Source organism: Phaseolus vulgaris, chromosome 11, assembly GCF_051622355.1.
Source record: "Phaseolus vulgaris cultivar YP4 chromosome 11, ASM5162235v1, whole genome shotgun sequence".
Lineage (NCBI taxonomy): Eukaryota > Viridiplantae > Streptophyta > Magnoliopsida > Fabales > Fabaceae > Phaseolus > Phaseolus vulgaris.
Genome location: NC_143508.1, coordinates 45835206 through 45860134, shown reverse-complemented (window position 1 = coordinate 45860134; position 24929 = coordinate 45835206). Strand labels below are relative to the sequence as shown.

Sequence of the window (24929 nt, the reverse complement as noted above, 5' to 3'; positions counted from 1 at the left end):
ATGCCAGATTTACGAATGCGTGCTGATCAAATGCGGTTCTATGACCGCATTTGTAAATTTAAAATAGTCGCATTTATTTTACATTTCTGCACTAGTGAGTTTTTGAAGTGTACTTCTTGCCATTACCAGATCTTAAAATCTGAATTGTGCAACCACTTTCATTTTACACCCTGGCCTTGAATTTCATAAATACACCAGCAACTTCTAATTTTTGTTTCAAAAGGAAAATCCAACAGATTCTTGTTAGATCATCAATGAAGGATATAAAATAAAGGTTACCATTTATTGATGGTGTTCTTTGAGGATAACAAAGATCCGTGTGAATGAGCTAAAATTTCTTTGAAGTCCTTAAAGCTTGTTTAGGGAATGATTTCTTGTGTTGCTTCCCAAATTTGCATGTTCGACAGTAGGTCAGGTCATCATCAAGATCATAAAATCATTTTACCAACTTCTTTGATTGCATTTGAAGCATCCATCAGTGATGAAAATGCCCGAGTCTTTGTGCGAAGTTTTAATGTCACTTTCTTTAGATTTAAAGGTCATGTGCTCCTCCTCCATTGGATTGAGAGCAAAACTCTTTCCCTTCATTTCAAGTTTAAACAAATCCCTGTCATCAACATGTTTGACTAAGCAATGTTTATTTTCAAACATCACTTTATAGCCTTTTTCCAACAATTGACCAACACTCAAAAGATTTTGATCAATCTCTGGCACAAAAAGAACATTTGTAATGATTTTTGTATCTTTATAGCTTGTGATAGCTATTGTGCCTTTTCCTTTTACTACCAGGTGTTCACCATTTCAAATCCTCACCTTTTTAATCTCAGTAGTTCTCAATTCCTTGAAGAGTTCCTTGTCATGTGTCATGTGGTTGGTGCAGCCACTATCAACCAGCCACTTTCACTTCATTCTCTGCTTGAGAATCAAGTGGGTACAACTAATTGATCTTTCTCTTCTTGATCAATAACTTGAGCATCTACCTCTTTCATCTGATTTTTGTTTTTGCATATCACTGCTTCATGTCCAAGTTGGTTGCATTTGGAACATTTGGCGCCAGGTCTTCTCCAACATTTGAATGGTGGATGGCCTTTCTTTCCACGGTGTTGGCAAGGTGGATAGGTTTTCTTTAAGCCTCCTCATTTGCCCTTTTGGTGATTGCTAAACGAATTCTCTTCATTTGATGGCTGCTTCTTCTAGTTTTTCTTCTTTTTGTACTTGTAACCTTGATGTTTGGCTGGTAAGGCTCTTTCTACTACTCCATCTTGTCTCATGGCTCTTCTTTGTTCTTTTTCTTGTAAAGCATTTAAGAGTTCTGCAAGAGAAATCTTTGATAGATTTTTTGTGTTCTCCAAGGTTGTTATAGTGACTTCAAACCTTTCTGAAACTGTTACAAGCATTTTTTCCACAATTCTTGAATCATTTAACTCAGATCCAAGCAACCTCACTTTGTTGGAATTGCTTAGAAGTCTGTCAGAGTACTCTTTTACTGATTCTAACTCCTTCATTCTCTAAAATTCAAAATCCCTGATTATTTTCAGCACTTGCATTCCACGAATCCTCACATCACCTGCATATTCTGCCTTGAGGTAACCCCATATTGTTTTTACTAACTTCAAGGACATTATTCGTGTGAATACCATAGGACATACAGCTGCAAATAGACATGCTTTTGCCTTTGATTTCTTCGTCTTCTTTTCCTTCTATGATTTTATTTGTGCCACAGTAGGGTTTACTGGAAGGGACTGAATTTCATAGTCTTTCCCATAGATCTAATGCTTCTAGGTAGGTTTCCCTACGTATTGCCTACATCTGATAATTGTCTCTATCAAAGACTGGTGGTGCCATTACAAAAAAATTGGACTCTCCTTCTATTGGTGCACTCTACTAACCACACAGATCCCTTAAGAAGATAGCTCAAATACCCATTGTCGGTGTTGAGGAATAAAAGGTAGACAACAAAATAAAGGAAATAAAATACTGAAGAGGAAAATATATTGCGTGAAACAAAACAGAGCAAGATATCCATTATCTTTGGTAACAATTACATTTATAATACTTGCAGTAACTGACTCTTAAATGTTTTTGCCTAAATTTTATGAGTAGTTACTTAGAAATATTTATTCAACAATTGAAATAGGAAAAATAAAAAGTCATGTGCAATTATAAAAAACACAATATCTAACAAAAACATAAGTCACACAACTGAGAAGTGTTTTAAGGTACTGACATAATAGAAAAGTTTATCCATACTGGTGCACTAGTCTTCTTTAGACATAGGAGGCAAGTCAAAAGAATCAAAGAGATTGATGTTGAGAACATCGTGGTGATTTCTAAAGAAGAAAGCAAGGAAATCACTGAAGGAACAAGTTCTTTAGTTTGCCAAATAGAAACAACTAGTTATAAACCAGTTTCAGCAAAATCTTGATGAAGTTATAGAACCATAAACACCATTGTTGGTGGATTTGTTAGTAGTGAAATTCCTAGTTCAATAAGGAAAATGCATATTTTGAAGTATAAATTCGATAAGCCTCCTCCCACCATGATCTCTTCTATCAATCAATTTTTTATATTGTATCAACAATCTTGCACAAGATGATTTGGTCGTTGTTACAACCATAATAACTAATTGGTTAGTCAAAAAAGTCCTCATCGACTAAGGATCCTTAACTTATGTGTTTTATTGGTCCACATTCTTGAAACTTGACATTCCCACCTCTTTCATCAAATTATACATAGATCCATTACTCGGGTTCACTGGGGAGAGAGTACATGCCGGAGACTATGTCAATATGTTAAAAACATTAAGCATTAGTGAGGTGCATTGGGTACTTACGATTCAATACATTCTTGTGGACGACAAATTCTCAACCAACTTAGAAAAATAGTATCCACTACATACATGGAAATGAAATTCCCTAGTGATATCACAACCATCAATGTTGATCCTACGACATCGTGAGAAAGAGGAAACCTAATCCCTATTTTTCCAATTGGAGCAACAATTCTTTGAATTGTTTTCTTATTAATTCTTGCAGTCATAACAATCCTCAAACAAAATTTTATTATTCTGTTTTTTATATTTAGCGAATATTTTACTTGAATATTCAATTGTTCCTTGTGGGATCGATATCCGTCCTTAGGGACAAATTATTACTTCTGACAACGCGGTGTACTTGTCGTAAAAAGTCATCAAGTTTTTGGCGTCGTTGTCGGGAAACTGTTTGAAATTTTAGTATGAATTTTTAAATATTGTAAATATTCTAATTGTTTTTAGTTTTTGTTAATAGTTCTTAATTTTTGTTTATATTGGTTTATTGTGTTTATATTTATTGAAGATTTTTTTTTATTTTTAGATTTTATTTGCAGATTCTGTTTTTATTTTGATTTGAATTCATTCTGTTTATTTGTTTTAATTTTTTTTGTTTATATTTGTTTACTATTTTTTTATTGTTTTATTTTCTTTATTTTGCAGATTTTTTTAAGTTGTTTTTATTTTATCTTCAAATTTATTTTGAATTTATTTTATTTTATTTTTAATTTAAAAAAAAATACTCTATTTTTTCCTACTAATATCTTTTAGGAATATAGCAACATGGCAGAAGAACATGCACCACTCCCTAGGAGGACACTTGGATATTATGTCATGTACCAAGGGCCAAGGCCTTTTTCTAGTATTGCAATATCTGCAACCGCCAAGGTCTTAGAAATAATTCTCATTTTTCTCACTCTCATCAATGCCTATCAATTTACAGCAATGGAACATGAGGATTCATATTCACATTTGGATACATTTTATGAATTGGTAGGAGCAATGGGCTTTAAAACAGGTGATGTTGAAAATGTTTGTATACGCTTGTTTCCTTTTTCATTGGCAAGTAAAGCTAACGTGGCTCAAATCACTTCCAAATCATAGCCTCACTAGCTAGGAAGAGATAGAGGAAAAAATTTTGCAAAGATTTTTTCCAATCTCTCATTACATCAAAGCAAATTCTGAAACCTATATGTTCAGACAAGGAGCATATGAAGTCTGTGAGACATGGGAAAGATTCAAGATGATATTGAGAAAATGCTCAAATCATGGATTTGAAGATATTGTTCAATCGACATATTTCTCAATTGTCTCATATCTGACACAAAGATGCTCTTAGATGCTGCAGCTGGCGACACAATGATGGCTCTTGATGTAGAACAAGCAAAAAGGATTATTGGCATCAACTGATTATCAAACTTAACATGATAGACAAGGTATTCATAATAATGGGTTGTTTTCACTCTTGTATCAAAATAAAATTTTGACATAGCAAATTGAGCAACTAACCGCATAAATGGCTAACTTGCTCCAACAATTACATGTTGTTCATTCATCTCAAAGCCAAAGTCAATCAATTAGATGTGATTTTTGTGGAGATGATCATCCTAATGATCACTGGTTTTATCAAAACAATTCACCTTAAACTGAGGATCCATCCGTTCTTGAAAGAATGAGTAAAGTTGAAGACCGTTTGGAAAAGATTGTGATCACGCAGGAAAATAGCATGGCCACCATTAGGGGTATAAAGATCCAAATGGGATGGCCAAACAAATTACACAATTTGCAGAGGACAGATTGGCCAATTCTCAGCCAACACCACAACCAACCCAAAAGAGCATTGCAATAATGTAGTGGCTGAAAAAGACTGAGGAGAAAGAGAGAAAAAAGAAAAGAAGTGAGGAAGAAAAAATTAAAAATAAGGAGAGAGGTGTTCTTCTGGAAAAAAAAATTATTATATTCTCATGTCCCTTCAAAAAAAGAGGAGAGATTTTTTTTTACAATTTGCTCTCTAGAAATTATTTTGTAGGAAATCTGAAGCAAGATTCAACATTTGAAAGATTTCTGAAGAATAGGAGCTACATTGAAGAGAGGAATAGAGAGTTGGAGGCTAGATGCAGTGTCATGACTCAAAAAGACTTGCTTCAAAAATCCAAGAACTCAGGAAGTTTGAATCTTCCCGCTTCTATAGGTGCTTTATATGTGGACAAGGTCGCATTGTATTTAGGCGATTTGGAGGTTCAACCCACCAAGATGCAGTTGGCAGACAAATCCATCAAAGATCCTTATGGTGTGGTTGAAGACGTTCTTGTAACGATGAAGAATGCATACAACAGGATGCAACAAAGGGAGTTGTCCATCTTGAAATAAACATGCATCAAGCTAGATGACGTTAAACCTTGTTGGGAGGCAACCCAATCCACATTTTAGTTTTATATTGTTTTGTTACCTTTGTTGATTTTATTTTCCAAAAAGAAAAAACTGGATGACTCCTCATCATTTTGTAGGTTATATATTTTGGCCTGAGGACAAGTCCTATTATTAAAGGAGGGTAGACCCAGCAAATGAAACAAGACTATAAGAGGAAGATTTTAACAAAAAAACTTGGTTTTATCTTTCTAATTCTCTTTTCTTTTCAGTTATTTAAATTTGGTTTCATTTTTCTGTTTAGTTTTTTTGTTTTTTCGGTTATTTTGCTTTCTATTTATTTGCTTATTTGGTAGTTTGAATAAATTTGTTGTTTTGTTAGTTTTATGTCTTGAATAAATTTCAGATTTAAATTGTTTGTTTTCTAGTTTTATTTTTCTCAAATAAAAAAAACTAGAATATTAATTTTGAATTAGGGAAAAAAATTGTGTTTAAATATTAAATAGTGAGATGAATTAGACACAGGTTAGAAAATAAAATATAATTGAATCTCTATTCAAATGTAGTTGAAATTGTGATACATAAAACTTTAATAGGATGATTGATTAAGATAGAGAATGACAAAACAAAAAGGAATGAGACCATTTAAACCAAGTAAGTGTGTGAACCTTAAATAGTTTTGAGAGTTTTACTAATGAATTGACAGTTGTTGTTACTTAATTTTTATTTTTGTTACATCATAAAAGTTGGGATTGCAAATTGTGTTTCTTATTTTAAAATTCAAATTAAAAAATCGATTTAATCTTAATTTGATGATTAAATAAAAATTAGAATGGATGATATTTTTCATTTGATTCGTATAATCAGTTTAATTGATTAATTGGATTTGTTAATTGTTTAAACTTGGATGTGAATATTTAGAGAACCATGATATTCAAATTGTTTGGTTTTTTATTTTTTATTTTTGTTTCACTTTTCAATTCTTGTTTTATGTTTTCCAAACCCTAAACCTCAAATTAATTTGTAGGGATAATATTAAAAATTGGATACAGTGCATATGTGTCCCTTGAGAGAATCGAAATCGAACTAGGTTGTGCTCTTTAATTCAAAATCTTAGAGAAAACTTAAAATGCTTGATTTCATGAATGACAATGAAAATCACCTTGCCTGCAATGTTAATATGCCTTAATGAAACTTAATGAAACTTGATAACTCAATATTATTAACTTGTTTGTAACCTAAAGAAAAGAGTTTTACAAAAACAAGTTTTGAAAGTTCGTCTCAACATACTTCATCGGACTCAGGCTTCTAAGAATTTACTTGACGGTGCTTGAAAATGCATTTGTTTAATATAAACTTAGTATATCTATTTGACAAAACTTTAAAAAAAATAAAAATTAATACACAATTCAATCCTTATTTCATGTGTATTTGTCATGTTTTAACAAGATTTTAATTCAAATCCAAATTCATCTTTTTACTTCTTTATTTTTTTAGTTTATTTATTTCATTTAAATCATATGTGTATTATTAATTTCAATTAAACACAAAATTATCAAAATTTCGGTTACAAATATAATTACACAATATAAAAAATAACTTTATTATTATTTCATTTTCTGTTTTTAATGAAAAATAACTCAATATTAATATTACATATTTTAATCCAAAACAAAAACTAAATAATTACTTGTCTAAATATTTCTTTTCTAAATCACTTATTTTTAAATAATTAGTTTTCTAAATTCTTATTTTTTAAATAATTTTTTTTCTACAATCTTTTCCTAAGTAAATATTTTTTAAAATAAATTTTTAATTTCTTTCCCTTAACTTTTATAAAAAGCAAAAAAAAAAAACTAGTCAGAATTTACTTCTCATGAAATCGAATTCCATCTGATAATATAACCAAATTTTGCAAAAGTGACGTTTAGAAATTCAGCTTTCTATAGATAAATTCTGAACTGGTATCTATTTTGTGTAAGTTTTTTGACACAATATATTACTTGGAGGAAAAAAATAGAACAGTCCTTAAGAAATAAATTCTCAAAATGCAAATTAGATTTATTTCACAACTTCGCATTCTTAACAACAACAAACATAAACTATAGGATCTAACATCATGCAAAATGTAGCTACAGACTTGGAGAATAATCTAGGATCACTCAAAATCTGCAATATAATAAATATGTAAATACCTTAATAATTTATCCCATTTTCCCTGTCTCTCCGATCTAACTTATCTATCCTACAAAAAAAAAAAGACTTTAAATCTAAGTCAATCCCATAAAATCGATTTATTGGACAAGGTTTGCACCCGTTCAACATATTATGGGTGATTTGATAACAGTCTGATAGTGGATGGCACGATAGACCTAACAAACACTCACTAAAATAGACTTTTGATACCATCTTACGAAGTGAATTTTAAGTCTAACTCAACTCCATAAAACCGACTCATTGAATGAGATTTGCACCCACTAATATATAATAAAATATTTTCGTCTCTAGTCGAGGTAGGACCTACAACAATGAGATAAATAAATTTTAGAAATTTAAGTCCATTTTTTATATAAGAAGGAAATAAAAAAAAATCAACAATTACACTACTGTATGAAAGTTAAACAATCTTTCACCCTTTAGAAATTGAAATTTATAAATATAAAGATTCCCCTTTTAACACATGAAACATTCTAAGTAGGATAATGAATTCTCACCAACATATCTTAAAAAATTTGAAGTTGGAAAGAAATCCTAACCCAGAGAGGAGTTAGTGATATCTGGGAATAGGGTCATGCAGGAAGTGGCAAAAACAGTAAAAAAAAAGTTTTCCTTTTGCTGCCTTTGCATGAATCAGTGATCCATCAATGGAGTCATTGATCAGTGATGAGAAGGGTCTGGACCACCCGGACTGAGTCGATTAGGCTCATAATAATGTTCTTGTAGCAGTTTCTTCCTTAGCAAAATCTGCTTCAGCAGTGTTGTGGTTTTGGAAGAAGTCCTTGGTGCAAGTGCAATATTATGAGTTTGATTTGTGGTTGAGAATGTGGAAGGTGGCAGAGGACGAGCTTGATGGCAAATGAGAATTGATGTGAAGAGAAGGACAAGGTATACTGTTCTGAAGCATGCCATAAGGATCAAATTGTGTGTGAAGAAACTAAAGCAGTGATAGTGAATATATAAAGAGGCCTAAACAAAGGTCACTGTCACCTTGTCAAGTATCAAGTGATGTGAAACAAATGCCATCATTGAATGGACAACAATATAAATACCAGATATGATAAACATGAAAGACTCCATTAGAAAAGAAAGGATGTAATATATGCATACAACTTTTCTTTCTAATAAAAAGTATCATTTACTCTTATATATTATAAAATATTTTTACTTTTAATTAATATAAAAATTCTAACACATCTTTTTATGTTAGGATTTTTTATATATGAGACTATATGTTATACATAGTTGATAGTGATTAATCTTATAAGTCTAGTAAATTTTAGTTATAATAGGTTTTAAATATTTTTTAAGTGAATTTTAACTTTTAATTCAATTTTTTAAACAACTTATGAAGGGAGATTTACATATATTTATACTATAAAATATCGTTATCTTTAATTAATGTGAGATATCTAACATTTATATTTGATACAAATTATTTTCTATTCAAATCAACTACTAATTTGGTATGTATGGACAAAAAGATTTCATCCATGAGATCTTGTCACTATAACATTTTTTAGTTTAGACAACGCCAAAATATACCACATGTATAAAATTGTTGCTTAAAGATAGCAAAAGTCACACTTTTATAGATGTGGATTAAAAAATTCAAAAAAATCATAATTTTTAACCCGTTGACACTTTAAGTCACGGTTTTTAACCGGTTAACACTTAAGTCACAGTTCTAAAAATTGTAATACTGTGGACTTTTAGGTTTAATAGAAAACTTAAACAAAATATAATTTGTGGGAAAACTTTTTTTCTTCCCTCTCATAAAAGATTAATGTACACAAAACACTGTCTCCTCTCGAACACGTTCTTCTTCCAAAAAGTCATAATGATTTCCAAATTCGAACTTGAGTGGTGTCCCTTGAAAACCCTAACTTCTAAGTATCGCATGCCCCTCATATGTTTGAATCGGTGAACATCTTCCCTTAAGAGTTCTTTAAATTTTTATATTAACACATGAAAAATACTTACAAAATATTATTTAATACTTAAATTAATATTTGATAATTGTAGATAATAAATATTTTTAAATTCATACCTTAATTTGAATATGGTCAATTTATTTATAGAAAATAGTTAAACCTAAAATGTTGCACCCAATTAATACAAATATTAATGTTAAATCTTTATATTAATTTAATATATAATATTTAATTATGTATATTAAATTGGTGGTTATGTAAAAGACACTCTTTTAGAATAGTCGGCCATTTACAAAACGTTCTCATTCTGTACTGATACTAATATTCTAATTTCAGTTCAAAATAACTGTAAAGAAAACAAGATAAACTCAACTCAAATAGAAACTAAAGTTTAAAATATATATATATATATATATATATATATATTTTATTTTTTTATTTATTTCTTTTTTCTTTTTTCTTTTTTGTTTTTTACACAGTGGTGATCTTGGAGACATTTTGTGACATGGATGAGTTGGAAACATGTTTTGTCCGAGTCAAATAAATGAGTCAGCACATGAGTTATCAAACTTTGATTTTCCATTTGCCTAATTGTGATGAACATGAATGACCCACGTACATCACTCACTTCATTCTTCATCTTTTAAAATACTTATGTCGGTCATTTTGATTTTAATAATCGAAATTCTTAATTTAATTTATGATATTTTAATAACAATAAGAACAATAATAATACATAAGCACCTGGTATTTTTAAACATTTTACTGTAACTTATTACTTCTTCTGTTTTGCATCATATCATTTATAATATTTTATTTAAATTATTTATACTATCACACGTTGGAGACAAATTAATTAAAAAAGTAATGAAACTACTAGACTTAAAATTAAAGTTTCATTTTTATTGATAAATAATATATTTATGAATAATTTCTAAAATTTAAATATTACATCTGAGATTCCATAAATTTTGACTTAATAATTAAATTATTTTGATTTTAATTATATTTTGCTTAATTTTTATTTTTATTTTTATTTTTGTTGGAGATCTCACATCGACTAGACATGAGAACATTTTATTGTATATAAATGAATGTAAATCTTAATCTTATGAATTGACTTTATGTTATTGAATAAGACTTAAAATTCATTTTTGTAATATTTTTTAATATTTTTTTTAGTTTTTATTATTGTTTTTTGAAAAAGAAAATTGAAAAACAAATCTCAATAATATAACGATGTTCTCATTAAGTTTCACATCATGAAAAGATGGCATTATGATGTACTACTTCAACAATTGGGTTTCTCTGATCATGTGCTTGGTAATTAGCCTTTCATTTTTAAAATAAAATTTTATTAATTATCTACACCTTTATGGTTCCTACTATATTTATTTTAAAAAATAAAAATAAATGTTTATTATTGGTTTTAGTTTATTTGATAAATTCAATTTTAATTCTAATAGAAAAAAATTAGATTCAATTAAATTTAAGCAAAATTATTAATATATTTTAGTTCTTTAGTCAAATTTATGAACTTGGATTTAAGACATTTACACTTTTCCCTCATTTTCCTTTTTTTAACCTTTTCTTCTTTTTACATACAAATTCTCTAGTTTGTCAACTCACTAAAATTAGGATAAGCTAAGATACTTTAGACCCCTATCAATTGGTTAGTCTATTCATCACTTTTCCATTTTTATGAGTGGGTGGTGGGAGGGTAAAATGGATTAAGAAAATATTTATGAGCACTCAAAATGATAATTTACCTATAGAGAAAAAATAATATAGATTTATAAAAACATATGTGATAAAAAAAGAGAAGTAGAAAAAAAAAACATATATTAGATATCTTTAAAAATGTGTGTATATATCATTGTCAAAAAATTAAACTAGTTTTAGCATTTGTATTAACATAGGTGTTACATCATTAAAAAGTATTACATAATTAGAGAATAACACTATTATAGAATTAAAGTAAAAAGTACTAATATATATTACAAACTACAAGCAAAAAGAGTTGACATATTTACAAAATCAAAAACTTATTTAAGTATTTAGTTAAACGTTAATATAAAATAAAGTTTAAAATATTAAAATAATTCATCTCAATTTTTATATCTTTCTTTTTTTTCTTTTTTTTCTTTTTTTTCTTTTTTTTCTTCAAGTTTCATCCACTCTATTTGGTGTGAAGTCTCACTCATAACTTTTATAGTAAAGATGACAATAAGACAAGTGAATGTATATTTGATTATATTTATTTTCTCTCTTATACAAAAATTATTTTCATTTTTATTGGTTATAAAATTTATTTTTCGTTTTCATTCCTGTTAGGTAGTAAGTATAATCGTTCTCGTTGGATAACATATATACACATTATTATTGGTAGCTAGTATACTCATACCCGTCCATGTACCTACTCTTGGATTGTCCTAAATATTAAATTAATAATTTGTTTAAAAAAATAAAAAAATATACTATCAAATATTTAATTAATGTTAAAAAAAACGGATATACCTTTTTTCTTCAATGTTAAATTTTAAGAAAAAAAAATTATGATTGCATAAATCTGAAGACACAATACCAAATAAAAATTACCCGGTTGAACAATCAAAATTTATAGTCAAATACTTTCATACAACAAAATATAAATAACAAATAAAATTATTAAAAATAAATATAATTGATCAAATGTGTTTCATAAAACGAATTTATTCGATAAAATTGAAGTTTAAGTTTCTTTAAATGTAATACATCGCTTTTGATAAAACTAAAAAAAAAATATGAGTAATTGAGATTGTGATGAAAAATAAAATATCTTGAAATGAAAATATAAGTGAACTTGATAGACATCAAATTATCAAATGAGTTAAATCAAAATAAGTTAAATAAGATAATTGAGAGAGAAAATAAAAAATTGTGTAAAAAAATAAGGATTTAAATGAGATAAAACAATTTGTTATCATATTCCTATCTAATCAATTTGCTAAAAAAAAAATCATATACTCTTGTGTTTTTATGAAGTGCAATATGATTTTGGGAGTGTGATGGTTTGGGTGCTAGTCATAGGTGATGTGATATTTTAGTTATGAGTGATGTGCCATACCTCAAAACTATACTCAGTTTGCAAGAACAAAATTTTGTAGTTCAACATTCGCCTCTAAAATTTAAGTTTCATAAAGTTTATGGTTGGTTAGTTCAATTTTGACAGTGATGAGGAAGAATTCTCAGGGATAAACTAATTTAATATTTAAATATTTTTCATCCCTGAAAATTAATATGTAACATACTTTTGTTCTTTTAGTCATTGTAACTTTTTTACTTTATATATATATATATATATATATATATATATATTAAAATCACATTTCTTTGTTATTTTTATTAATTAATATTTTTAATTAGATAAATGAAAAATATTATTACTTATTAAATTATTATGTTATAATTAATAATTAATAATTAAAATTTAATTTATAGGTATTAACTATTTAAATTACAATACAATTGTATATTTTTAATTTTAAATAATATAATAAAAATTTAAACAAATTTTTCTTTTTAAAATTTTTAATTTTAAAAAAATGCATTGCGATATAGCTGTCACTTCTAAAGTTTTGCCCAATTTTTCCACGAAATTGTACCATTTATACAAAAACAAAAAAAAAAACAAAAATTGGTGCTCTCGCATCCAAATACATTGCTCACAAATTTTGGTTGTGAAAAATATCAAATTTTGTGGTTATTAGTGTTGAATTTATGTTTAATATTTAAAAGTTTTTTTCTTTTACTTTACTATTAGTTGAATATATGAGTTGGCAATGTGCTTTGACTTAATTATATATATATTTTAATTTGTTTAGATGGCTAATAAAAAGTTTTTTTTATCACGTGTTTTAATAATTAGATGCTAAGCTTGAGAAATATGTTTCGAAGTTGTGTTGTTGCATTTTTAGTTGATTTTGACTAAAAGGAACTGAAAAAGTGCCCAAAGCTTGTGACTATTACAACATGTCTCACGAACTACTATGATAAAGCATCACCAACGAATTTCTTTTTCCTTTACACACATAGTTTAATAAATTTTTCAAACACTTCATTGTTAGAGGCGTGTTCAGATGAATTACCTATTAATTTTATTAAATATTTTTTATTAAAACACTCTTATTTATTTGTAAAAGTATATTGAAAAAAAAAATAGTATCATATCTTATTTCCTGATTCTCTTTTTTTTTTCAATAGCTTCGATCAATAAAAAGAAATGTTTCAAACAGTGCGTTGGAGAATCTATTATTTACCCTTCCTCTCATTGATACAAAATAATTGTATATTTTCTTAATAATTAAAATCTTTGATAATTTACCCTTGGCTCTCATGCTTTCTAATTTGAGACAAAAAATTATGTCTTACAACTATCAAATGATAGTTTAAGTTACACAAACTCAATAAAAATAGTAGTATTACTTTGGTTATGACATCAATAAATCTATCATATTTAAATTTATTTTAATAAAATTGAACATTTACTAACAAAGCCTTCATAAAAATACCAACTCATTGGAGATCTATCTTGATTATCTTGATGAACTTGAATTTAAAAATATTTTTTGAAATGTAATCACCAATGGAATGATACTTTACCCCAATATACTTAACCATTGAATTGAATGTTGAATAGGGTTCTTTTATAGGTTAATTATACTAGTATTGTCACAATAAACTTGTATATTCTTTTCAAACTACAATAATCGTCTGCTTTATACTTTACCCATATAATATGTGAGCAACAATTGCCATGTGCAGCTGCCAACTAATATGTACTTTACCTCTATCATAGAAAAAACTACAAAATTTGGTATTTTTTTGACCAAGAGATGAAACATGGTTTAAGGAATTGACATCCTTCATTGGTGCTCTTTCTTTTCACTTTGTCTCCAACATAGTCTACGGCGCAGAAGCCTTCTAATATGAAACTCGTTTTTCTTATAATTTGGTCTTTTTTTGACCAAGAGATGAAACATGGTTTAAGGAATTGACATCCTTCATTGGTGCTCTTTCTTTTCACTTTGTCTCCAACATAGTCTATGGCACAGAAGCCTTCTAATATGAAACTCGTTTTTCTTATAGCACAAGCACATATTAGTTGACCCTACAAGGTATTGAAAGATCCTTTTAGTAGCTTTCAAATGAGATTCTTTTTTATCTAAGTAAAACCTTGCACATAAACAAAAAATATCAGGTTTATTGGCAGTTAAGTAAAGGAAAGAGTCAATCATACCTCGATAGATCCTCTAATTTACTTTCTTACCATTTTTATCTTTGTCTAAGGGAGTATATGTATGCATATGAGTTTTAGGGTTTAGGGTTTAGAGTTTTCATTGATTTTGCATTTTCCATGGTGAACCTTTTAACACCTCCTTAATATACTTTTTTCAATGGAAGACGATGCTATTCTCCTATTGTTTGATCTGGAACCTAATAAGAACTTTAGTTGTCCCATCATGGTCATCTCAAACTCACCCTACATCAACTAAAAAAAAACCTTTTACATGCTTTCATTAGTGGCATTGAAAATTATTTCATTGACATAAATTTGTATAATGATGAAATATTTGTTGTGTTCTTTATGGAATAAGGTTACATCAACCTTTCTTCTTACGGAATCATTTTCTAGAAGAAAATTACTCAGTTTGGCATACCAAGATCTATGATCTTATTTAAGGCCATACATAGCCTTTTTTATGATTAAAAACATGATTCAATCTTGATGGGTCTTTAAAACCAAGGACTTTTTTTTCAAAGACTTCTTCTTCAATGAATCCATTTAGAAACACACTCTTAACATCCATTTGAAAAAGCTTAATATATTTATAAGCATCAAAGGCTAATAAAATCCTTACAAACTCAAGACATGCAGCTAGAGTAAAGATTTCAGTAAAAAATTTACCTTTTTACTAATTGTAGCCTTATGCTACCAATCTAACTTTATTTCTTATCACTTTACTTTCTTCGTATAGTTTTTTGAGGAAGATCCAACATGTCCTCATCACATTTTGATATGAGGGAGAAGGAATCAATGTTCATATGTCATTTTTGGTAAAGTAGTTGAGTTCTTCTTCCATGGCTAAAATCTAGTCTTCAACAATCTTCTATATTTTTTGGTTCCACTTGAGACACAAACAAAAAATATGGTTAGTCTCTTAAATATGATATGGTTCTTATGCCTTCCTTCTTCTCACCAAGGATCTACGCTTAGGGGTGGAATTAAATGAACCTTCAATCCCTTTACTAGATTTGGTGTGTGTGATATGGAACATATGGATTTTCGTATGAAGTTTCCAATAGGTCTGATCCCTTGACTTCATCTAATGATCTCGTTTCTTCTATTAACTTAGCTTTGTTTACTCAATTTGCATCTTAGAGCTCTAATTCTAAGATACGCAAAGTCATCTTCAAAATTTGATAGTTTTCTATCAACTGAACAAAATCATCAAACTTTACATTTATGGTTCCTCTATAACCAAGGTGCGAAACTTATAAAGTCTATAAGGCTTTAATATGTTAGAGTATCCCAAAAATATTCTTTTGTCGTAGTCAAATTTACCAATTTGGTCCTTGGTGTTAAGGATATAATAATTACATTCAAACAAATGAAAATAACCAATATTGATTTTTCTATCCCTCCATAGTTTATAGGGAGTATTTCCATCAAGGGTTTGATGAGCACTGTGTTACGTACATAACAAGAAATGTTTATTTCCTCTACCCAGAAGTGATTTGACAAGGAGTTCTCACAAAGCATGGTTTTAGCCATCTCCTTAAGAGATTTGTTTTTTTTTTCACAATCTCATTTTGTTTAGGTGTTCTCAATGAAGAGAAATTATGGTCTATATTGTAAGATTGACAAAATATCTTAAACTATATTTTCAAAGTTAGTGCCATGTTCACTTCTCCCAATTTGTACTCACAAAATACTTCAAACACCTTGAAAGACTCATTTTTATGGGCTAGAAGAATACTTATATATATATATATATATGTAGAATAGTCATTTATGATGACTAAACCATATTTCTTTCCGCCTTGTGGGTCCACATAGTCTATGGACGCCTAACAATTGAAACACAATTTTTTTTTCTATTATTTTTTTCCTCTAGACATTTTTTCATTTTTTCATATGTAATGTTAGTTTGCTTTAGACATACATCTTTTCATAAGTGTTACTTGATGTTACTTTATACAAGTCATCCAAGATTGCTTCAATATGATCTTCAGAAGAGATAGGACAACCAACAACAGCGAGAGTATCCATAGTCTTTTTAAAATCTAGAAGATATGCAAACACCGTTCGATCACACTTTGGTGTGCGAAGTTGGATTTTGAGTTTTTTTAACTCGATCACGTGTTTGAGAGGAGTAGTATACCATGAGATTGTGTCATATTTGATAGAAATTTTTGAGACCAACCATTTTGGTCAGCAACGATGGAGTCATGGAGGAAAGAAGCCAAATGACTATGGCTTCATCTTGTTGATTACATGCGGGAGAAAGAGAGGATGCGACCGTGGATGAGGAAGAAAAGAAATAGGAGGTTCCAAGAATGATGCAAGATTGAAACTATGAATGGGTGTGACAAGGATATGAGGAGGAAACATGTTATGCAGTGTTTGCAGTAGAGATCGAAGAGGTTGTAGTATTGAGAGTTGAGGTAGAAGAATCCATGAATGACTTTGGATACCATGTAAGAAATAATAGAGGAGAGAGAGTGATATCAAAAAATAAAGAAAATGTATGAGAGAGAGCTGAAATAGAATATATTTTCATATCACAAGAAATATAAATACAATATTTTATAGAAAGTATGAAAACAAAAACATATTAACAGATAACAAACATCCAAAGTTTGTTATTGTTAACTAATATAAACTATTATAACTCCATCTAATAAATAATATAACTTACAATCACATCTTTAGTAATAATATCTCAAGAATCGTTTTTAAGTTTTTTAATCATTACTAAGAAAGTGTGAAAGAATGTTAGATTCCAACAAGCATATGAAAAATAAAAAGAGAGAAAAAGGGAGAGAAGAAAGAAGAGGGAAGTATGATAAAGTACTATTTGACAAGTCGAGTACAAGGAATCCATTAGAAATAGGCCACTTCTCTGGTGGACCCTAATTTCATTCTCACCATTTAAAGCTGCCATCAATTGTTTGGGGTCATTGCAATAGCATTGCAGCAGCTCCTATGCATGTGAATGAAGAAAAGAATATTCAATGTATCTGTGTCTATCATTACATCACGCCCATGCGATATTACTGCCATCACGTGCATTCTGAAACCGTTGAAATACACTGTTACCAGTATTTCCAATGAAAAAAAGATGCATGACTCACACTTCAAAACATATATTTATAACCAGATTTCAAAAGGTTAATTATTCGATATGTGCTACCAAAATCTCTAACTGCAAGTGTGAAATGATTCGGTGGTTGCGGCTTGCTTTCTTTCCGTATCATTCCACGGCCACAATTAAAAGTTGATGCAGCAACTCCTCAGACATAAAAGATAGTCTTTTTGGAATAGATTTTTTTTTTCCATAACATAACACTGTTTAAAAAATAAAATTCTGCAAAAAGTTATTAAAGTAGAATGTTTTATTGGAGTTGCTCAGAATTAAGTCTTTAGTAAGCTAAATTCTAACCTTTTTGTCCAAAACTAGCAATAGAATTAGATAAACTTAATTCTAGCTTGATTTTTCAAATTTAAAAAGAAAAAAGGAAATAAAATTTATTTATTTTAAAGTAATTATATTATTAGAATTACCTGAAAAAAAATGCATTTAAAACTAAAAAGACTTAAGAGCTAACTAAGTGTTGTTTATAAATTTGTGTTTAATTAAATTTTTTTATTACTAATAATGATTTATATAAAAATTAAATGAAACAAAAATGAAGAAAAATTTGAATAATCAAAGGAATTAATAAATTAATATCAAGCAAATAGAATTGATATTAAAAATTATTAACTTACCAGGTTAATTACTTAATAACACTATTGTGTTGAAATTAATGAATATACTTATTATATTAATTGAAATTGTTAATATTTTACCACTTTATTATATATTTTGACTATTTAAATAAAAATATAGATTTAATTTTAAAATATATGAATATTTTTTAAAATTTCAAGGGATTGTTAAGAGGATGACAAAAATAATTTTTTATTTTTTGTATTTTTAAGTATATTTAAAAATTATAAAATTTTGAACTAATAAATTTTGTGGTTATATATTTTGTACTCAATAAGTTTTTTAAATAAATTTGATGGTTAGAAAGAAATTCAACTCACCCATCGTTTAAATTTATATAAACTTGTACAAGAATAATATTATTTTTAACTTTTTTTTAATAAAAAAGAGTTTTAATTTCTCTCATAATTTTGAGATAAAAGAAAGTTGTTAAGCCTCTATATCACTATATTGAAATTTGTTGCAAATCATTGAATATTTTCTTCAGTTTACACACATGATTTGAATGGTTATGATCTTCAATTTTAGTGATTGTAAAACATATATTTTTTTTTGATAAATCTATTCAAAAGTGTCTTTTTAACATTCATTCAAAAAAAAGTTTAAAATCACTCATAGCATAAACAATAAATAATCTCCCAACTTCTAATTTAACAAGAGATTTATATGTATCATCAAAATCAATTCCTTCTTCGTTATTATAAACTTTACCTATTAACCTAACTTTATTATTTAGTAATAACACTTAATTCATCTATTTATTTCTAAACACTCATTTAGTACCTATTAGATTCATATCTTTTTCTACACGCAAACATTCAAACATCATTTTTAACAAAACTGATTCAACTTTTCACACAAATTCAAGATTTAAACTTCTTGTATTAGAGACCACAATAATATATGAATATTAAGATACTAACATTGCAAATGGTAAAAGTAAGTTATATTATTCTTCACCCTTTTATAATTCATTATTTCTCTATTTCTAAGTATAATATGAATCATCTTATTTCATACTTTTCTCTCTTAGTTATATCTCTCTCTTAAGTGTTTTTCTAATATAAATATTAGCATTTTATACCATGACTATGTCTGACAGATTAAATTCACATACTAAAGATTAGGGATGGCAAAGCGAGCCAAGTGCGGTCAACCCGTCCCGCATTTGCCCGTAAAATGCGGGCCGGGTTGACCCGCCCCACAAAGTGAATGCGAGCTAGATTTTTTGTCTCGCCTCGCATAAGGGCTGGCCTGCGGGTTTGCAGGCCAATCCACATTCAATTTTTTTTATTTTTTTTTACAAATTGAATGATTTTTATTTTTCACTTTTTCTCTTGAAAAAATTGTTACAAAAAACAAAGGCAGTAGGATTAATACAACAACAAATATTAATTGAATGTTACATAATTCAAGTATCAACCTTTCAACATTCTTGACTTACCCACTACCTAACATATCCACTATTATTTATTCCAAATTACATGAAAAAAATCATATCCAACATCCTGTATTTTCATCCCGAAAACTAGACCAAAAAGGAGTCTCAAGGAAATTATAACTCCAATGACCCTTGTAATTTTCTACCCCAAAATGAAAAAGGAAGAAAAACAGAACATTTTCTCCACTATTGTCAAAGTCATTTTTTGTTTGTTTGCAGGCTTGTGGGTCAGCCCGCCCCGCCCCGCTGCTAGCCCGCACAGACTGTAAGTTATACGGAGCAGGCTAATGCGGGTTAACAGGCTGAAAAGATAAACCCATCCCGTGTTTTTTACCAGTGGGCTATGGCCCACCCCGCTTTGTTATTCCTACTAAAGAAACATAGAAAAAATGAGGATGACTTGTTGTACTCTGTTGACTCTAAAAGTTCAAACAATACTATAGTAGAAACCAAAACAACAAAACATATTTTATTTTATTTAAGACAAAATTAAAATAAATTTATAAACTAAATTTATTCAACATGAATTCAATGTTGTTGTCAGAACATAATCTTTAACTTTCTCATAGACAATTTAAGAGAAAAAAATAAATTTATTAACAATAAACATATTTTACTGCAAAAAGTTTTTTTGTTTTTATCCTTCATAGCATCATACATTCTTTACTAAATTCAAAAACACCTTAACTGAACTTACGAGTCTCAATATACAATTCCTGTCGATCCACGACACATCCAAGATTTACTTTCTAATACTTATGATCATAAGTCCCATAAACACTACATGAATTTTTTATTAAACTCAACGATAAAAAATATTTACCATCTTGTGTTATTTTATTAGACAAAAGTTTTGAACCTCCAATATGTGGAATTTTTTTTTCTTTTTTCTAACTTCAATATTTCTTTTACATAATTCCTAAGCGCAAGTAACTTATTAATTAAAATAAAAGATAAAAAATAAATTATTGATAACAATTATCTGTTGAAACTACATTATATTTTTCACTTAGATGATAATCAAGAAATGAAGAACAATGATTTTTGTGAATACCATTAGGAGCGTTAGCAATTAATTGTTATCTTGATAATGAGATATAATAAATACGATTCCACACATTCATCATTGAAAGTAAATACCACACTAAAGCTAAATAAATAATTAAACAAGAATTAATATCTATATCTCATTTAAAAGTTAAGAGTTTTCGAGAAAAGAGTATGATGCAAGGGAGTGACTGTGACTTTATCAAAAGAATAATAGTCCAAATATCAAAATAAGCCTATATGAGTAGTGGGCCCTAAAAGGGCCTTGTTTTATTTTTCACACTTTGTTTCTTCCTACCTTTTATTCTTTATCTTTCTCCTGCCACACACACAAGCACGACCTACCCACACCCAAACACCTCAAAACCATTTTGCTACTTAAATTTATTTTTCTATGCAATATGGAATTTCAAGTGTGAATTTCTAAAATTATTTTCATTCTAATTATCACCTAAATATTATAGTGGAACTTAATATAATGGTAAAAGTAAGATAGAATTGTGAATATTGTATTATTCTTATTAATGGAGGACTATCCACATAAAGGCAGCCACCACAAAAAAAGGTTTAGAGTAGAGACTCAAAGGCACAACAAATATTTACTTCTGAAGTCTCATATAAAAATATGTAAATAGTATATTAGGGTTTTCCTTTAACCTTGTGTTTTGGATCACAAAATAACATAGAATGAAAAATCCTAAATCTATAAATCTAAAGGCATGATGGATATCTTCTAAAATCCTAACTTACATAATAAGTTAGGGTTTGTGGAGGCCTGGATGGCAAGACGCAAACTCTAATCATAATTTGCCATGCAAGTTAGGGTTTTGGTAGCTTATCTTGCACACTACTCTCTCTCTCTCATAGCCTATAAATAAGTGCATTATCTCATGTAAAATTCAAACTTGAATGTGTAAAGAAACTCTGCAGAAATTAAGTTCAAGCATTATCTCAAATCTCACTCTAACCCTTGCTAGCATTCATCAACCCTAACCTAAGGTTCTTAGTGTTGATCAAGTGCTTTGAAGAATCCAAATCCAAGGTGTTTGATGAAAGGCTGGTGTTGTTGTTGTGTTTGGGTGGGATCTGGGTAGAATAAAGTGTGATCCACTCCTTTGTTGAATCTAAAGCTAATGTGAATTAAAACCTTTTTGAAATTAAGTGTTTTTCCAACTAAGTGAAAAACAACCTGTTGTGTTGTCGAATCAACCAGTTGTTTTACTCTTAAGAGTTTTTGAAAAGGTTGAAAGGTGTTTGGTTTGATTGACTTAACTGTCAAGCCAAAAACAATCGGTTGTTTCGTGATTTCAACCGATTGTTTCTTTGAAAATCCTAACAGAATTCAGTTTTGAATGGTGAATCTGTTTTAAATATTTTCTAACTGAATACGCTCCTTCATTAAATGCTTTGACCAATCTTTGGAAAATATAAATGGTTTGTTTATGTTTTCAAACAAGTAAGAAACAACTTTGAGAAATTCAGTTTGACAGATTTGATTCTAAGATTTCAAGATTCACATCAAGCTTTGGATTTTCAAGAGAGAGTGGAATAGGATTGCAATTGTATTCAATTCAGACTGTACTGTGATAAGGTGTAATCCTTTATAAACCTACTGTATTTTTGGTGTTGTGTTGCCAAGGAGTATTGTGTGTTCTTGAGGTGTTCAAGATCAATACTCTTGGTGTGGTTTGCTAAAGGTAGTGTGTTTCTTGAAGGGTTCAAGGTCACTACTTTGGTGGTTTGTGTTTTGTAATCTAGTTTGATTGCTTAGTGGGATTACCTAGTGGTATTTTGGGGACTGGATGTAGCTCTTGGCTTAAGAGTGAACCAATATAAGTTGTTTGTGTGATTCTCTCTTACCCTGGACTCATTTAAATTTTGTTTTAAGCTTAACTGATATAAATAACTGATTGTTTCGAAGAAACAACTGATTGTTTTTCTGTGTATTGTTGTATATTTGTTTGAGTTCTTGGCTAACTTGATTCCTGTTCTGGATTTATACAAAGAATTTCATTAAACCTGAAAAAGTTTTCAAAAAGCCCTTTTAAACAATTCACCCCCTCTCTTGTTTAAGGCCATATATTCTAACACTTAGAAGAAGTCTTCTTCACATAAATCAACTTGAATGGGTCCAATGTACGCAACCACTCAATTCCCTTAACGACTTCAGATCCTTCTATAGGTAAGAGATAGAAGGGAATAGTGAAGAGTGAGGTTTGGAGAGATATTTTTACTAAAGAAGAAATGCCTTGACATGTTATGAAGTCGTCGTTACCAACCATGACTCTAAAAGGTGGGTTGGGTTGAATGAGGAGGTGTATGACAATGTGAAGTTGGAGGATGTTGTGGGAGCTGCCGGAATCTATAAGAACTGTAACTGGAAAATTGTGGATGAGGCCTTGGAATTTTAAGATTTTAGGTGAAAAGTTTTCTGTAAGGACGTGAGTGGTATCAATAGGGTCTTCGTGAACCTCCAATGTTATATGTCGTCTAAGAGTAGTAGAAACCATGAGGTGGAGCATTTGTGACCTGGGATAAATTTCTCGCCACAATTATAGCATAGGTCGAGAGTGCGACGCTCTTGCATTTGTGTGGGACTGAGGCGTTTTATGGGGAGGTTAGGGGTTAGTGACGTGGTGGGCTGGGAACGGTTAATGGGTGTATGGGTGGGGTTAAAAACATTGGTGTAGGAAGGTGGACAAGCTGGTCTAGGTTTGGAGTCTTTGATTTTATCTCCAATGAGTATAGCTAGGTCAATAACTTGGGAGATAGAATAGGGGTTGAGGATGGTAAGTTCTTTGTGGATCTCAGGGATAAGACCAGAGATGAAACAATTGAGAATGGTTTTCGGTGTTAAGTTGTTTACACAATTGCATAGTTTCTCAAATCTGATTTGGTAGTCAGTAATTGTGGTGTGTTGGTGAAGCTTGAATAATCAACTTGGTGGTTTGTTTTTTAGGAGGAGCCAAAGCATAATTTTAGGGAACGTGTAAAGGAAGGTCAATCGGTAATGAGATAATTGTGATGCATCCACTTAAACCAGCTAAGTGCTTCTTCTTTCATGTAAAAAGGAACCATAGATAATTTGTTTTTTGGAGAAATATGGTAAAAGTCGAAATATTGTTAAGCTTGGAATAACCAATCCAGTGGTTCTGGTCCTTCAAAAAATGTGAGTTGGAGTTTGGATGGTCGAAGTGATGGGAGAGGGGGTGTTAAATTGTGGGGTTGCTCATGTGAACTAGTAAATGATGAAGACTAAGGAGGAGGTAAAGTAGAAATCTGGTCTTGTAACATAGCAAAGGAGGACTAGAGGAGGTCATTGCGTGCCTCCAGAGTGGTCTGACGAGCTTCATTGGCCTGCATATGATACTGAATGACAATGAGGCGGTCTTGAATGGCTTGAAGAAGGTCTTCAAGGTCTTTGGATTGAGGTTTGGGAGGCATGGAGCAAGATAGTGAAAGCACCAATGATAGAAGAGGGATGAACTACAATAGCTAGTGACGAGTATTAGGGTAAAAATTCTCTCAGCCTTTATTTCCAAAATTTCTCACTTATATATGTGAGTTTTAGGTTAACAAAGATTAGGTTGAAGGTATCGTCTTTTCCTATGATTACACTAATCTGCGGTGATATGTATTGAAGGAAGGTTGCTGCAAAATTGAAGATAAATGCATTGATATAAGATTACTGGACCAGTAAACTACATAAACAAAAGCAAGCAACATGTGACTATGGATTTTAGTTGACGTTAACGATGGATCTATCATATAAATGAAAACCCTAATTAGCAATCAAATGAAATGGTTTCTAGAATTTTTGAACCGTTATAAAAAATGAGCGAACAGAATACAGAACAGAGCAAATAGAATACGAATATGAATGAATGCTAGTGACTCGATTCATCAGGAGCGGTTCATCGAGCTAATGTAAGAGTTGAAGACAAATATTTTTTCCTTGAACAGAATAGTTTCAAATCAACAACTATTTTTCCTTAAGCAAAAGACTAAATTTGAAAAAAAATATAACTAAATTTAATTTTTTTTAAATAATATAAAAAATTGTGACAGTGAAAAAAAAT

The 24929-nt window shown here is 29.5% G+C and overlaps 1 protein-coding gene across 1 annotated transcript; it reads right to left on the bottom strand.

Moving 5' to 3' along the window:
• Positions 1-1193: 1193 nt before the first annotated feature.
• Positions 1194-1505, bottom strand: LOC150023292 (uncharacterized). Its single transcript, XM_090297790.1, has one exon. It carries the CDS (start codon positions 1503-1505, stop codon positions 1194-1196), a length of 312 nt encoding a protein of 103 aa, XP_090153916.1.
• Positions 1506-24929: the final 23424 nt, after the last annotated feature.